Raw genomic sequence first — 18,253 nt, 5'->3', positions numbered from 1 at the left:
CCGGAGATGACGCAGGCGACCCATATGAAGTTCCCCGCCTAGTCTTCGACGCCTTCGACACCTCTGTAGATGCCAACATCGATATCCCTTCAACGCTTTTACGAATCCTCGATCTCTCCAGCGATGGCAAACTCACAGAAGCATCGCGTTCTCCACCCTTCTTCGACTCTTGAACCGCTTCGTCACTCCCGTAATCGAAATTCCTCATCGCTCCGAAAATCATTACCTCCTTTCCATTCCTTGTGAACTTCGTCTTTACCATCTCTACAAGAGAAATCCCCAAATCGATTTGAGAAATTAGGGTTACGTTCAAACACGGGTTTCATTTTGTTTGATTGCAATCAAACACATCTTTTGATCAATAAAAATAAACATGTGTGATAACCTTCCGAAAAGTCCACTAGCTCAGTGGCAATACCCCCTTACGACCACGAGTGCACGGGTTCGAGTCCAGGCAGCAACAACAATTTTAATTAAGCAAAACGACGTCGTCTTGAGATTTTGTGTTTAACAAAACAACTGAATGAAACGACGTAGTTTCACTAAACGGCAGTAATTAACGGTGAGTTAACACTGTCTTAACTGTCGGTTAACGGTGTGTTAATTTGGTTAGTCAACCGTAAGTTTGTGAATTAACTAAAAAAGTCAACAAAAAATCGGGGTTTTATTGGTCAGGTTCGAGTAAAGGTTTCTTTTGACAATTCCCGCAAACTTCAGTGTTTTTTTGGCCGATTTCTCTTTAAACAATACATTCACCTTTTCTATAAAAGCACTTGAAATATGGTTTACGAGAAAAGCTTATTAGGTATGAATCAATGTATTATCATCGTGCGTGAGTCACGACCACTTAGTTAATAACTTTTTTGTTGGTTTCTGATCACGATAAACGTACGTACCAAACTCTATTATAATTATTTACAATATTAGTGTGTTATATAACTTATATTCGATATTAGCCATATATATATATTCAGAAAACCTTATTTTGGTTTCATATGCCAACTAGATCTTTCTCCTTTTCTTTTTCCTTTCTACGCCAATTTCATGGCTTTATATGCTTAAACATAAATTAAAAACTGAAGCAAATTAATAATCAATATATCAAAGTACTAAAGTAAATAAATAGGAAAACGATGATCAATTATCACGCGTAAGAGAGAAAAGGAGGAAGATGATATCATTGGATACGTATACGAATCGCTTCATCACGATTAGGCGTAAAGTGAAATTTGCAGCTCATTCGCCGCAGAAAGTTTTTAGTTTACTTAATTATTAGGTTTAATTATAAAAGCAATATTACCATTATATAAGTATATACATGGCTTACTGCAATAGAATATGATTCACGAACGAAGACTTCAAGCTCAATAAAAAATAACTTTTTTCTCTCTGGAGCCTCTTCCCTCGGCTTCCACAAACCCTAAATCAGCTGTCGCATCTTTTTTCTTTGGTGACCGGTAGCTCTTTTGCTCCGGTCGCCACCCCAGTCCGTCATGCATTCTAGCCTTCTTCCTTAGCCTCTTCGTCCTACCCTTCTCCTTCTTGTGTGGTGTTGCTGAATTTCCACTGAAATCTCGGTGGATCTAGTCGAGTGTCGCATGAGTATGTGACCTCTCTGGAGCACCAACGAGGAGAGGAGTTCTCAGGAAGCTTAAGGAGCCTTCGATCTTTGGTTTCTGCTTTCAATCGGAGAAGATCTGGGTCAGATCTGATCTTGCTTTCGCCGGAAAAGATGGTGAGGCGTCGTTGCCTCCGCCTCTGCTCTCGTCGTCGGCATGTACCCGTACGTCTAACAGGATTCGTTTTTCAAGGTCTCGTCAGAGCTTCTCCTCTCCGCTTTGGAGTAACAGCGGTGCTAAGGCTCACCGCTCAGAGGACCTCTGTTCCTTAGGTCATGAGACATGTCAACCATAGTGTGCCTTTCAGAGTTCGATTGGCTTTCCTTGCTGCTCTCGATGCCGACTCCTGAGGTTTTGAGGACAACCCCTGTGATGGCGTCACCTGCTTTCAAGGATGAGCTTTCTCTACTCGGTTCGGTCACTTGTTTTTAAAGGAGTTATGCATCTCCTTCAGTACTTCATTCCTCTGCTCCCAAGCTCCGGCAGATAACTTTTTCGTTCACTTACTGTCTTCGCCGCATCCTTTGTGTCGTGTAGCCGGATGGGGAGCTTTATTTACCGGCTGCGCTTGACCGTAACTTGTGCTTTCACTTCTAGTGGTGTTGTTCAGGTCTACATTTTCGTCGTCTGCTGCATTAACTTGGGCTCGTTTGTCAGCCTCTTCCTCCTCTAGTGGAGCTCTGGAGCGAAAGCCAGCCGCTTCTGTCGATGTCTGCTTGAGCCACTTCGGTGAGTGCTTGACTGAACTTGCCTCTAGCTATTCTCTTGATGGTCTGGTTACTCTAATAGTCAAGAAGCGTTTGGGTGGGGAGTTTAATTTGATGTCTCTTGTCCTATAATGATTATTAACTTCAAAGTTCACCATTGTTGGCAAGCTTTGAGTTAATCTATTTGTGTCTTGGGGGTTTTTTTAAACTTTTTGCGGCCCCAAAAATTCAGAATGACTCTCGAACAGAATCTGGTTACAATTAAATTTGTAACCAAACCTTCATTTTGATTAATGACATTTACAATTTAGCAAAAAAAAAAAAAACTTGGCTTACTGCTTCCTACAAATGGCGGTGCACTTCTATCTCAAAATATTATTGTATTATGGGATAACGTTAACTGTTGGTACGTATTAGTTATCCCAGACTACCCTTTAAAAAGTATTTTGATCTTCTTTTGGTTTGTGGAGTTGTCTTAATTCATGTTGATTATATATTTATAACAACATTGATACTCTACTTTAATAACAAGTATCATATGATCAACTTTTACAATCAATCATTTACACCAAAAAAAAAATTTACAATCTCTTTTTCATGCATGAAAAACTCGAAGAGTTTCGAAAAGAAAAAAAAACTCGAAATAAATCAAAATGACATTTGTTTCTTGTTAATTCTATAATCGATCTGAGACAGTTTTTTAATAATTTAGATATTTTTATAACTATTGTAGGAAATATGGACATAAACCACTAATATATTTGCATATATAAAAGCCTAATTGCATTCACACATATTTTGCAGCTATAACCTAAATTATAGTCTCAGAGAGAGAGATACAGACACATATATATTAGTCATAAACGCAAACTAAACTATATTAAAAATTTGACAAAAAAAAAAACTATATTAGAAATAAACAAACATCACCTACATTGATAATCTTTGAGAGCTTGATGAGTTAATTAGTCACATAGTATCTCAGTAGACAGTAGTATGTAGTTTAATGTTTTATATTATTATATTTGTTGTATTATTATTCGAGTTTCAATTAATGCATAAAAAGTAGCCAATAGCTATCATAACTAATAGAAAATCATGATGTTAATTATTTTAATCACTGTGATTTTGTAGTCATTTGGGTGGGTTTTCTTTTTAACACTTTGAAAATTCATACGAATAGAAAGAGTTTTCAGAGTTAATGGAGTTTTAGTTAATTTAATTTGTCAATTGTATGTCATCTTTTCCAAACTGCTTCTCGTCAACAACTATAAGAATATTTGTACTGATTTTAAATACAAGTATATTTTTAGAACAAGGTGAATTTTATTACCAATGCAAAAAAAGGGGATTACACTCAGAGCATGATTGTAAAGGAGTGCCATTACGGAGTTAGAATAGTTTTTCCTGATTTAACAACGAGAAAACGTCCATTAAAACTATCAACTTTCAAATTAAAGCTAAAAAACCTTTCAACTTATGTTTGAGCTAAAAAAATCTCCAACTTTCAAATATTGGTTGTTTTAAATATTATATTTTGTTGACTCGACCATTCAAGAAATTCAAATAGTCAATTGTTAAACTAGATTAAAAAAATAGACGTTTGTTAACTCTTTAAACAACGTTATTTTAAAAACTGATTAAATATTAATCAAACAACGTAGTTTTACTTTTGTAAACACTCAAAGCATATTTTTTTGCGAAACCAGAACCCTAAACCGACTTCATCTTCCTCATTTCCGAGTGAGGAATATGAAGTCGATTTGGCGCTTTAGTTTCGCGAAAGAGATGCTTCAAGTGTTTAAAGAAGCAAAACAACGTCGTTTGACTAATTTTTTAAAACAACATTGTTTAGAGAGTTAACAAACATTTATTTTTATAATCGAGTTTAGCAGTTGACTATTTAGGTTTCTTAAATGGCCAACTCAACAAATTATGATAGTTAAAACGGCCAACATTTGAAAGTTAAAGATTTTTTTAGCTCAAACATAAGTTGAAGATTTTTTTGACTTTAATTTGAAAGTTCCTAGTTTTTATGGCTCTTTTCTTATTTAACAATTGATTTATGCAATGATAAAAAGGACTCTGTTTGAGCAAAAAAAAAAGCTCTTTTGTTTATTATTTCATATACTAGTTCTTTTTAATAATTTGATCAATCAATCATAGGAATTAGCAACTATCCGTTCATTAGACCGCATTTAGTAAGTTCTTAAGAATCGTCTACGGAAAAATATTTCCGACGATTTTTAGTTAAAAAAAAAAAAAAAAAATTTGCCGATTTTGATTGATCATATATGTAAAGTGTATACAAAAACTGAGAATTTTGCTATATCATGAGTTTTTGTAATGACAAGATTTTACAGTAATGATGTTTGTTTATTAAGGCTCCGACTGGTGACCTTTTCGGGAACACGAGGAATGAATAGGAAAGAAACGTATAGGACTAAAATTGCAGGAATGAAAAGGAATGCTTGTTCCTTATCAAATTTAACAAGGAATATTTTTGTTCTATATTTCTCAACAAAAAAAAGAATGGGGAGGAACAAGAGGGAAAAACTATTCCTTGTGAATGGTGATTTTTTTTTGGAATGATAAGAAATTCAGTGTTCCATTTCATTCTTTGGTTACTGTTCAAAACCTATTTATTCCGAAAATTTAAGTAGCAGTAACGAAAAAGAAATAATATATAGAGATGATAAATTGTAATAAATATATAAATCAGTTTAACACGTACATAATGTATATCTTCGAGAAGAATACAAATTTTACCAATTTAGCAAGGTTGCACTTTTATAACATACAAATAAAATAGATTCATTCTGCATATGATTAATAAATAGTAATGATATACTGTTTTATAAGAATAATATCACTAAGTTACCAAAACAATATCATTTTCTTTGTTGATTGGTACAAGATAATTACTATACAAGTTGGTGTAAGAAAAAAGTATAAAAATAAGAATAACAAAACCTGCTCTGACAGATAAAGGAATCACTAAAACTGAAAGAGAAAAAATAACAAATGAAACCTTCAAATGAATATGAAAATTATCATAGAGAGAATAAAAGATATTTTTTTTTCTTTTATTTATATAACATGCGACTACAAAAAAAGGCCCAAACCCTAAAACAGACAGACATTAGCCCACTACCAAAATTCTCTACTCAAACTAAAAAAAAACTACTCTGTGCAACTCTAAAAGACAACAAACCATGCTGAGAGCACCGAGATCTCTCCTTGTTTCAAAACCTGAGCACGAGACAAAGGATCGAGTCGTAGTCTGATCAATTGCTTAATCTCAGCAATTAACGCCCCCGGTTATCGAGTATTTCCAGAGTGTATTCTCGAGTTTCTTTCCCTCCAAATCAGATATAGACAAGCTTGATAAAGCAGCCTCACTATCAGCTTCACATTCTTGTCTCTTGATGGGTTCTTCAGCCATCTCAACCCACTCTCGAATTGTGCTGGAGGAGAGAGGTGTAATCTGTCAACAAAGTGAGACCACACCTGCCTACTGAAAACACAATCAAAGAAGAGATGCTGCCTATTCTCGTCGTCTCTCACGCATAGTACACAGACCGTAGGCACTTGCAACCCCCAACTGATCAGTCTATCTCTAGTAACCATCCTGTCTCTTGCTGCTATCAAAGACATAAAGGCATGCTTCGGAATACGCCCTGTAAACCAGATCTCTTTGTGCCAAAAGACTTCTGTGTTGCAAGGGAATAAACTCCTCCAAGTTACACTAGTGGAGAATGCCTCCGAACCATTCTGCCTATTAGTAACCCAAACATATTGATCATCTTCCTCTGATTCAATGATCGGTTGAGAGGCAGGAAGGCTCTCCCTCATGAAGGAGATAATAGGGTTCCTGCTTCTACTCCTCTCAAAGATCCAACCTCCATTTCTTAACGCATCTGCCACCACCGCATTAAGATTCACTCCAGTGATCATAGGTCCATTCTCTCCCACTACATCAATCAGCGGCCCCAATGACGTCCAGTTATCTACCCAAAATTTTGCTGTGATCCCCGAGCCCACTCTACACTGGATGAAGGGTCTTGCTATAGGTCTCAGCTTACACAACGATTTCCAGATCCAGCTTGCGTTTCTCTGCAATTCTAACATCCAAAAATTCTCCACCCAATTAAGTTCCTTCTCACCCACGAGACCCACAATGAACCCCCTGCCGCATACAATAACCAAATTAACTTCAATCCAAGAACAACATTCCAATCAGCCAGTCTCTTAAGCCCCAACCCTCCTGCTTCCTTGGGTGTGCACACTGACTCCCAAGCAATCTTTACCCCTCTTGCTGAATTAGGAGCTCCGTTCCACAAAAACGCATTACACATCCTCTCTAGAATGCGGATGCATTCATTAGGAATGATGAACATTGAAGCCCAGAATGATATTGTTGAGTAAATAACTGCTTGTATCAACTGAAATCTTCCGGCAAACAACAAATGTTTTATTGTCCAAGAGTTGAATCTTGCTGAAATCTTATCCAGAAGTGGCTGAAAATTAGTGTGCGTCATTTTCCTTGGGGACAAAGGCACTCCTAGATATCGCACCGGCAATGAACCTTGCGCAATACCCATTTGTGACGCCAACTCCCTGCATCTACTAGCACTTCCTCCATCTATCAACAACTCCGTTTTGTTCTTGTTGATGCTGAGTCCTGATATTTGCCGAAATTCCTCCAAAATCTGAAGAATACCACTCAACAAGTCTGCTGACCCATCAAAGAAGATCAAGACGCCGTCTGCAAAGCTTAAATGAGTTATCAACGGGGCTTCACACTCCGGGTGGATTCCAAAACGACCGTTGATGGCTCTTTCATCTAACTTCTTCGACAGAGCATCCATAGCTATAACAAATAACATAGATGATATCAGATCACCTTGCCTCAGTCCATTCTTCCCTTGAAAGTAGCCATGGAGTTCTCCATTTATTGCAACGCTATAGGAAGTTGTAGAGATACACTCCTTAATCTAATCCACAAACCTCTCTGGGAGCTCTATTGCTTTTAGTAATCCCAAAAGAAAATCCCAGTTCAAATTGTCATAAGCTTTTGAGATGTCTATCTTCAGGCAGCCTCGCGTTGTCTGCCCCTAACAGTAAAAATCCTTAACTAACTCTGAAGCTAGCAACACATTTTCACACAACAATCGATCCTGAACAAACCCCACTTCATTCCTCTGGACTATATCTGATATACATAGCTTTAGCTTCTTCTTCAGAATCCTTGCTATGACTTTATAGATCGATGAGCAAAGCGAAACCGGCGTGAAAGCTGTTAACTGATCTGCCCCTATAACTTTCGGAATAAGCGCAATTGTTGTAGCGTTAAACTGCTTGAGCATCCTACCCGTCTGAAAAAAACTCTTTTATAGCTTCCACTGCATCCCTCCCAACCACTTCCCAGGCCTCCCAAAAAAACTCCACAACAAGCCCATCAGGGCCTGGTGCTTTGTTTTTAGGCGTTCCCTTCCAAATTCCTATAATCTCTTCATCTGTTGGTAGGAGTATGAGCTTCTCTGCAACTTCAAAAGGGCATCTGTATGGTTGCAGACCTCTCAGTTCTTCCTCAGATATTGCCACCACTTCATTATCTACTGAACCGAGAAGATTATGAAAATACGCCACTGCCATATCTTTGATCTGGTCCTGACTAAAGATCCTATGGCCCGTTCCATCCACCAAACACCTTATAGAATTTCTAAGTTGATGCGCTAAGACTGCCTTATAGAAGAAGGTGGTATTAGCATCTCCACACGACTGCCACCTAACCCGAGCCTTTCTACTGAAAAATATCTCCTGAGCTGATTCAAAAAATTGCCACTTCTTCCTTGCAACAAATTCCTGGTGAAACAGAGAATCTGTCGGGGAGCTAAGCAGCTGCTCTTGTATCTCCTTCAGCTCGTTCATAGAGTCCCTTGCCTTCTGTTGAATGTTCCCAAACCCTTCTTTATTCAACTTTCTACACAACGCTTTAACATTCTTTAATCTCTGACCCAGTGAAAACATTTTTGAACCTACTGGAATTTCCTCCTGCCAAGTCGATACCATCTCTTCCAAGTACCTCGGGTGAGTGGAGATGAACGAGAAATATTTAAAGCTGCACTTCCTAACCTCTGGAAGAGTCGAAAAACTCACTATAGCTGGGGAATGGTCAGAATCTCCCGGAGCTTCAAAAACTGTCACCGCTACTGGATATACCTCTCGCCACTTGTCATTACACAGTGCCCTATCCAGTTTCCTGAGAATGGGATCCTCCGGTCTCCTATTCAACCAAGAAAAGAACGTGCCCCGAAAGTCCATATCTGAGAGATTATTTCCTTCTAGACATTCATGGAACTCTGTCATACCTCTAACTGGTAACTCATAAGATTGCAACGAGAAGTGCTCCTCCGCCGTTAAAATCTGATTAAAATCCCCTATAATCACGAGTGGTGAGGATGCAACCAAGGAGTTATTAGCAATAGCAGCTAGGTCCGTCCACAATCTTCTCCTCTCTATCTAGGTATTATGAGCGTAAACAAAGCAAACTGTACAACTCGTACCCGTAGCAGGATCCGTAACTCCGCAAATAATCAGCTTATCCGTTCTCAAGTACACTACTACAAAAACTTCTGGCTTCCACAGCAGCCAAATCCTTCCGCCTACTGTCTGATCATTTTTAGTATCAAATCTCCAACCTAGAGCCGTAGGTCCCAAGACACTACTGACATTCTCCTCCTGTACATGAGTCTCCAACAGTGCTCCTACCGACGAACCCATATTCTGTAACCAACTTTGGACTACTCTCTTCCGACCTTCGCTATTAAGACCTCTAATATTCCAACTAAATAACTTCATATTTACAATGATGGGGAGGTACTGAATCAGAAACCAGATTTCTTACCCAAGGAGCTTCCTCGAGTAAGATACTTCGACGATGTCTTTGGAGTAAAATTTCTTCCATTTGCCTTCTAGAGTTCCTCCTGTCGCATCGCTCGCCTATAAGCTTTCGAATGCTTAGTAAACCAAATGGAGCTGTCCTTCTCGATTTCCTCATCTGGTTCTGTCTGACTTGGTTTTTTTCCTTCAACCTTATCTGCAACGATATTCTTAGCTTCATTCTCCTCCTTCTCTACGTCCACCTTCTCGGTCTGAGCAGTAAGTTCCTGAACTACGTCACTACCTCCCTGATCATCATCTCTCGCCACAACTCTCAAACCCTCCCCTTGCAGTTCTTCGCCAACGACTTCCTGAACCTCCGGAGGCGAGCTTAAAGCTCTGGCCTTAGCTCTAGACCTTGACCTTCTCCGAGACCTAGATCGCGAGCTTCTCTTCTTCTTCTTTTGATTTTATTCCCGAGCAACCTTGGTCTCTTCTACTGGAATGTCTGCAAATGACATATCATCTGCAGCTTTCACCACACTGACCACCCTTTCTTGATTCTGAGAATGCTCCTTCTTCATAAGGGGCTGGTGACATCGATTCATTAAATGTCCGAACTTTTCACAGTTGGTGCACTTTGGTGGTAGGCTCGGGTACTCCACATTAACCTGAACCGAGTTACCTTGAGAATCCCTTACTACGACCACCTCGGGTGGGAAGTGAGATAAGTTAATCTCCACCTTCACCTTTGTATCTCCAAAGTGATAAGGATCGAGCCGCGTATGTAGAGGTTCTCCAATAGCACTAGCCACCACACTTATACCCTTCAAAGAGTACAACTGGGGAGGAACATTCTTGAGCACAGCCCAAGTAGGCGCAAACAGAAGCTCCTGAGCCGCAAGGTTTCGATCAGCTGTCCAAGGGTACACTGAGAAGGCACATCTGTCCGCTTGCCAGTACCCAACTTGGAGAACCCACTCTCTAGTCTGAACCGAAGGGATGTAGACTAAACAACAGGTAGAGGAGACAGTACTGACAGTAATTTTCCCGAATTTTCCCCACACCGGGTTAAGATCCGCGATAATCTTACCTGCAGGAGGCATTCTTCCATGGAAGTGGGCCACGATATGGTCTTTCCATAACTCTGATGTTTCCAGAAGCACATCCTCTGGCGCTTGGACCACCGGCGTCCCGTCCTCCAAGAAGGAGGGGTCCGCGATTTTCTGCAAGTTCCGGAGAGACGATTTAAACCTCTGTGCGTATGATGGAACCGACGCTGCTGGAATAGACACCGGGACCGAAGAAGATTGAAGCTTTATTTCCAGATCAGTATTCTGCCGAAGTATTTCCCGATCTGAGACTTGAGCCGTTCTAGTGACTTCCACAGAAGGAATCTCGCTCGAGAACGGTAAAGGAGAACTGGTAGCCGCCATGATATAAGAGAGAAAGCGAGGGGGGGGAGAGAGTTCTCGCCGGCGGGCGTGAGGCCAACCGACGGCGGGATCCGAAGGGAAACCCTAATCGCCCATTTTCCGCAATGGAGAGAGAAAATGGGCTTTTTTTCTAAATGTGGGATTTCCTCAATTCTCTTGTTCATTTATAGGAGCCAAATAAAAAAAATCATTTTATTACATTCATTTATATGGAAATGATTGGCAATTTACAACTCCCTAGATTTCCCAAGATCTTGTGAACTTACTCGTCCCATACATTACTCCGATCCGACTGTCACTATACCTAACATGCATATATTTATATACTAGTATACACTACAATTAGTGGTGTCAATAATGGAACAAACCTTCATAAACTCCAATATCGAATATATATGGTCGCTTTGTTTTAGACCTTTCTGTAGATCGTAATAAATATATTGATGTTATTCACATTACTATATATTAATACTGAGAGAGTTTCAAGACACAAAATCTTGATGCAGATTATAGGCACCAAGACCTTAGCAAATAAGGGATTTTGTTTTTGTCAAGACAAGAAAAATTACAGCATTACAACGAAACAGATTTAATAAATCCAATTGGTACTACGTTTCCCAATTTCAATTGTTTCTATTCTACAAATTATGTATCAAGTAGAAGGGGCATATCTCAATAGGGGATCGTTCTTGAAACATTTGACAGCTTAATTGGTCTGAAAGTTTTGATCTTAGTGAACTGTTAAAGATTATAAATGATATTTTTGTTAGATAAATCTCTGTTTATGGTCTAACCAATATGATAGATTTTATGATGGCCAAATCAGATACCAACCAAACTAACCAGGAGAAAAATATATATATATATACTTTTCACAAAGAAAATAAAATAGTTTCTAACGGCTGGAACATATATATGGATGTCTGATCGTACAAATCTTTTGAACTTGTAGGTGTTCATATGAAAGCAGAACATGGAAGATGGTGTTATGATTCGATTGTATAGATGAATGATTTGTTTTCTTAACCTGTGTATCCTATAGCATGTCCGACGACTGATTTTTATTTATTATATAAAGTTACAAACGTAATAGTTAAATCAAAATTTGGGAAAAAAATGATATTTTGTTTTGTTTTTTACCGAAAGTAAGTTTACAATTTGTTATGCAGACACTATATGACTATACTATAATGATATGAATTGGTTTTATAGATGAAGATGCATATTTTGTTTTTTTTTTTGCCGAAAGTAAGTTTACAATTTGTTATGTAGACACTATACTAATTATTAATGATAAATATATAGGTTATAGTTACACGCCAATGATATATGTACATAATCGACATGTAATCTTATAGGTATGATCAAAGTAGTTGAAACAATTTTATAACAAAAGATGTAAAACTAATTGAAATATATCGAGTTATTGGTTAGAAGATTCAAGATATAGTGTGCGTCATACCAATACCATCGAAGTGGTCACATGCTATAGTTATACGAACTATTTGTCATGCCAATTATTACACTCTTATAACCAAAACAAATGAAAAAGATTCTTGCCTACGTCGACGATAAGGAAATCAGAACCAAAATGCACACAAATTTCATTATTTATTTTGATTAAAGAATCAAATTTTCATACCTATATTGAGCGACACGTTTTAGGATGAACTATTTATGTATCTTATATCGAAGACAAATATGATTAATTAACAGTACACGTTAAACTTGAGAAAATATATTTCAATTTAGTGTCTGAACTATATTATTGTAAGCGATAAATTAACGTAGTCACAAAAATTAATAACCGTGACAGGGCCATTGCAGCTGGCGCAACCGAAGGTTTTTCATGTGGCAACCCACGTCGGCTTTACTAGGATTTGGGTTCAACATATAATTAATCTAACAACTTCCAACATTCAAATGGTATATTTAATATTTGTTGAGTAAAAAACCTTGAAACTAGGTACCGCCCAATAGATAGATAAACCAATAAACTCAAATTTCAAGGGTTTGTGGTCCCGGCTTTTATTATATTTAGCTACAATTAAACCAGAAATTAGTTAAACCGAGAGCTGGACCAAAGAATTTTATTTTTTTTCAGAACTAGAGCTGGAGCAAAGTCATTAGTTATTACTCCATTTGTTTTTATTTAATTCAAATAATGGATTCAAGAGATGAATCAAACGTATCGTCTAATTATTAGATACCTTCTCATATGAAAAATGCAAAACACTAAATTTTTGTACTTGCAAATGCAATTTAAATCTTTAATGAAATTGTTATAGATTTTTTCTATTTTACAAGAAAACGAAGTATAGCAACATTTAATATCGGTTTCATATGGGTGGTCTAGTGGTAAATGAATTCAGATGAACGGATTGATCCTGGTTCGAACCATACGGCACTAAACATATGCGGCCATGCAGTGATATAGGTATTTAATTTCTATTGCGATTAACCGGATCTTTTTGGCGTCGGTAGACAAACTCTAAGGAATTAGTCGGTTGGATTTCGGGCTGGATATTCCTGATTATTCAAAAAGAAAAATATATAAGAGTTTTGATTTATTTACCTTCCTGTATGTTAAATACGCAGCGGCTTTTTATTGTGGAGAGGTATTTATAATATCGCAAAACTAGTATGATTTTTTTGTCAAACCAAGAAAGATAAGAACGTAGTTTGATTATGTATTTGTTTAAGAGATTATTTAAAATAACGAAACATGTGGTTAGACTTAATGAGACGTGGTGGATCGTGATTAACTTCAGGTCCATGGAACTGACGGAAGAGAGTTTATCAAAAAAAAAACTGACGGAAGAGTTTTCTTGCATGGTACAGGACTTATACCCACATGCTGCGCACACATATATACGTTATGCGCTCATATTTATATTTATGAATTATGATATAAAATAATGTGGTCATATGGGTATCAGCCATGTTCTTTAACTCCTACATTATGGTAACAAACTAATGAATTTTAAATCGTTTCTAATTTACCAGATATCCCCTATATATTAACCAAGAAACATTACAACTTATTTTTGTAGTCATGTGTCATAAAATGATTTTTAGAGTCATTAGAGAAATATACTGGTCCATCTAATTATATAATAAGCTTTTTATTAAACTAACCATAAATTCATGATTAATGTTTTTTATTATTTCTTTAAATAAAAGTTACGGAATTGTCTAATGTGGTTAAAGTAAATATGTAAATTAATGATTTTGAATAATAAAGATTTGATAAAAATTAGTGTATCTTCTATCATATTTGTTTAATTATAAACTATTAAAATAAATTAAACAACCACATTAACCATATAATAAAAATTAAGATTTTTTTGTATATGTTATATTTTGAATTTTTAAAAATAATCAAAACTGTTAAAAATCTCACATTCAAATTTTGTGATCCGTGGTTTAAAATTTTTGTTATGATAAAATACAAATGATTACAAAATCATATAAGTAATAAGTCTAACTTAATTAATTATCAAGATTAGATATATATATATATATATATATATTGTTTTAAATTAAAATATATACCATATAAAATACATAAATATTTTAATTGTGAAATTTACTTTGAACAATTTTTTTTGATAAAAGCTTTCAATAGATACTGACAACTTAATTTTTTTTAAATAGAAATGACTAAAACTATTAACTCCACAATGAAAATTTTGTTATCAATAATTTAAAATTTTGCTTTAAAAGATACAAATGATCAAAAGAACATATGAGTAGAAAACATCATTTAATAGACATTAATATTAAAAATATACTATGTATATTAATATCATTTAAATTTATTTATATATCCTATCAAATAGAAAAAATATTCAATATATATTTATTATTTCATAACATGTAAAAATACATAATACATAAAATTAAGTTGATATATAATGTTCATTCCGCGCAAGACGTGAATCTTAACCTAGTATTTAGTAATTTAGTCATCACTAGGAGTAGGAGTTAATACAGTTTCTCAAAAAACTGTAAGTTTTTATTTTTTGACATGTTGGAATATTCTTAACTACATAAACATGACAACCAGTTGATTAATTATTGAAACCAGTACGAATTATATCGTTGAGTTTAAGCAGGTTGAATAATTATTCAAGGTTTATATCACTTGGTCGGACCAGCCGCCATTCATCCCATATTCCCTATGGAATACACACAAGACTTTTTTAAAAGTTTAGTATATTATACAAAAATGAGAGACTTATCATCATTCACAATGATTTTTTTTATGAAGATATATATATTATTCCGGCTCTAGAAATAATTACTTTTTTTTTTTAGAAATAATTACTAAGAAAGGAATATTCTTATACATTATGCATTGGTTCTATAATTGTCCAAGAACATACGTAAAAGTAATTGACAAGAGTGGACGAACATAGAGGAGCTAAAATGAAAACTCTTTAAAATTAAGGAACTATTTAGAGAATCGAGATGAAGTTTAACTTGGAGTGTCAAAGAAATTGTCGACGTCCAAAGAGATATAATGCATGAACATTCATGAAGAGCCACGTCCTTTCACTATTCGATAAACCTTTCAGATGCTGTAGGGACATTTGTAATCCTCGTTTTATCAGTTTTGTATTAGGAAAAAAAAACAAATTGGTTTGTGGCTTTAATCAAACTAATGTGTCACATGCATATTCTTCGTAGTTCGTATACTATACGTCCCGCACATAACGTAAGAAGTTTATCAGCAGAGTAGAGACCGTCCATAGCTAAAAAATATAATATTAAATCATTCTATAATTTGATTCAACCGAAGGTCAGTTAAAGTCCATTGACTATCCCCATAACTAACAGTGAGTTTATCAGTAGAGTAGAGACCGTCCATAGCTAAAAAATATAATATTAAATCATTCTATAATTTGATTCAACCGAAGGTCAGTTAATGTCCATTTGACTATCCCCATAACTAACAGTTCGACATGTGAAAAGTACTTTCCATAAATAGAAACTTAAGTAACAAAATTTACGTTGGTTTTCCTGTTTTGAAATGTGTTATTCAAGTCATAAGAGCAAAGTGAAAGATATATAATAATCAAACACCATGTACTTTTGGTATATGACTTGTGATTTGAATCATGCATGAATTCATGCTGCAAACAGCTTATAAACTAACATATAATTTCAAATAATTTTTTGAATCACTGTGAAAATTAAGGCATGCATAAGAACTTGTAGTAGCCATAATAGAAATAGTCCGACCCATGATTGTATTATTTTTGTATATATAGTCCTTTTTTCTTATTTCTTAGCTCCCACAACGTTGTAGTTTTGACTCTCAGTTATATTAATCAATGATTCATGTTTCAGTATGTATATATTCATAGTATAGATGATAAACTAAACAACAGAAGCTTAAAGTCAACTATATTTTATTCATCTTAATTCATTCGTTACACCTGTGGTTAAATCAACCCAACATATTTTCAGAAATTTTAAATATCTCATTAAACAATCCAGACGACTTTTAAAGTCAACTAATATTTGTTATATTAGTCGAGCGGGAGAAGAATGGTCCCCTCTTTTTAGCAATGATAATTGATTATCGATAAAGAAAAACCAAAAAAAAAAAAAAACCACGAGCGAGATGTATCTTTGTCAAAAAAAAAAAAAAACAAAAAAACAAAAAAATGTAAACTTGAAATGTATCTCGACCACGAGGGAGATGGTGTTGAACCATACATATACCATATTGCAAGGAAAACAAATTACAATGTCTTTTATTATGGTCCACTAGAAAACTCAATATGGTCCTCCGATATCCAAGTCGAGTGATCCTAGTAAGAAATGCATATATATATATATATATGCCAATTTCATTTTATACGAGACAATTATCAGCTCAAATCCAAAATATTTGTTTATATTTTTAGGATTTACATAATTTGTTTAAATTTTATATCGTAAGAAATCAACAATTGCTTTTATTCAAAAAAAAAAAGAAATCAACAAGTGCTGACAAAAAAAATAATAAAAAAAAATCATATATGCATATATGTACGATTACCTGTAACTTTTTTGAACATCATATGTAACATTACCTCTAAATTTTTAGTAGAGCTATATAGAATTTCGGTAGCAAAAAGAAGTTTTAGAGGTAATATTACATATATACATATATGTATTTGTCACACAAAAAAAACTGCGTATATGCATAGAGCTTAGATATTGATTAGAAGTTCAGATAAAGATAGATCAAAAAAAAAAAAAGATATATCCATCAACAATATATTAAAATCCCTTCCGTTGGAGCGCTGGACCCCTTTCAGGGGGATACCAGAGTTAAAAAAAAAACAATATATTAAAATCTATATGCCAGTACTATAGCTTTTTAATGATACTATATGGTTATAAGAATATTAAGGACCAGGTGGTTCTTTCGTGCTCATGCCCGGATATAAATATATCGTAATTGATAATTTTTTTTACTTTTAATTTAGATAATTTATAACTTGTATGTATAGTTTATATTTTACATATAATATTGTTATAATTAGGTATGTGCTTTTGTATATGTAATATTTGGCCAGTGTAGTTATCACTCGGATATATTAGATTGCATTCACTTCTCTAATATTTCTTTATTTTAAATAAATTAAAAGATATAAATATAATGTTTTCAAATCTCATGCATATAATATATTCTACAAAAGAAATAAATTGTAAAATTATTTAATATTTTATTTTTATTTATTAATAATTTTTAGGTATCTAGTAATTTATATGTATAAAATAAGATTACGTTTTAAAGAGAATATTATTTTTTGTTAATATCAAGATTATTATTTTTAAAATTTTAATGAAATCACAATATGCATAAATATTTTTTCTTAAATACCGTTTTTAAAATTTATAAATATTTCCATTTTATTATATATGTTATTTGGAAAAAATAAAAAGGAAATTAAATTAAAATCTAATTAACAAACCTACTAAATAAAAAGAAAATACATTTAATAATGGTAATTATAATAATATTTTTAGTTCATTAAGGATATCAATGTAATAAATAATCGTGAAAGTTAATGTGAACATGACACGTAAGAAATTGCTTCTCAAAGAATATTATAGAGATTGTTAATACTGAAGTTTCACAAATAGTTTTAATTTAGATAAAAATCTATAAAGTAGAAATTTAATGTTTTTAACCTAAATTTACTTAATCGATCTCGATCTTCCGTTTATATTACCATTAAACGCTACTATCACAAAAATTTTAGTTTAAAAACTCTTATCTGAACTAAACTTAGTTAGATAAATTTTAGCGGTAAAATTTCAAAACATAAATGTGTATTCCAACTGAGGTTTGAATCAGAAAAATACAAATTGAAAATGTATTTGTCCCAAAAATACTACATATATGCATAAAACTTAGATATCAATTAAAATTTTAGATAAACATATATATCCATCAACAATATATTAAAATCTATATGCCAGTACTATAGCCTTTAATGAAACTATATGGTTATAAAAATATTAAGGATTGTTAATACTAAAGTTTCGCAACTAGTTTAATTTAGATTAAAATCTTTAAAGTAGAAATTTAATGTTTTTAACC

The 18,253-nt window shown here is 34.4% G+C and overlaps 1 protein-coding gene across 1 annotated transcript; it reads right to left on the bottom strand.

Annotated features, from left to right (window-relative positions):
* Positions 1 to 5,647: 5,647 nt before the first annotated feature.
* LOC106308825 lies at positions 5,648 to 13,973 on the bottom strand. Its single transcript, XM_013745941.1, has 2 exons — positions 13,962 to 13,973; positions 5,648 to 6,442 (listed from the first exon to the last, which is right to left on the bottom strand). The coding sequence occupies exons 1-2, from the start codon at positions 13,971 to 13,973 to the stop codon at positions 5,648 to 5,650; spliced, it is 807 nt and encodes a 268-aa protein (XP_013601395.1).
* Positions 13,974 to 18,253: the final 4,280 nt, after the last annotated feature.

Source organism: Brassica oleracea, chromosome C8 (assembly GCF_000695525.1).
Source record: "Brassica oleracea var. oleracea cultivar TO1000 chromosome C8, BOL, whole genome shotgun sequence".
Taxonomy (NCBI): domain Eukaryota; kingdom Viridiplantae; phylum Streptophyta; class Magnoliopsida; order Brassicales; family Brassicaceae; genus Brassica; species Brassica oleracea.
This window is presented reverse-complemented; position numbering and strand designations above follow the sequence as displayed.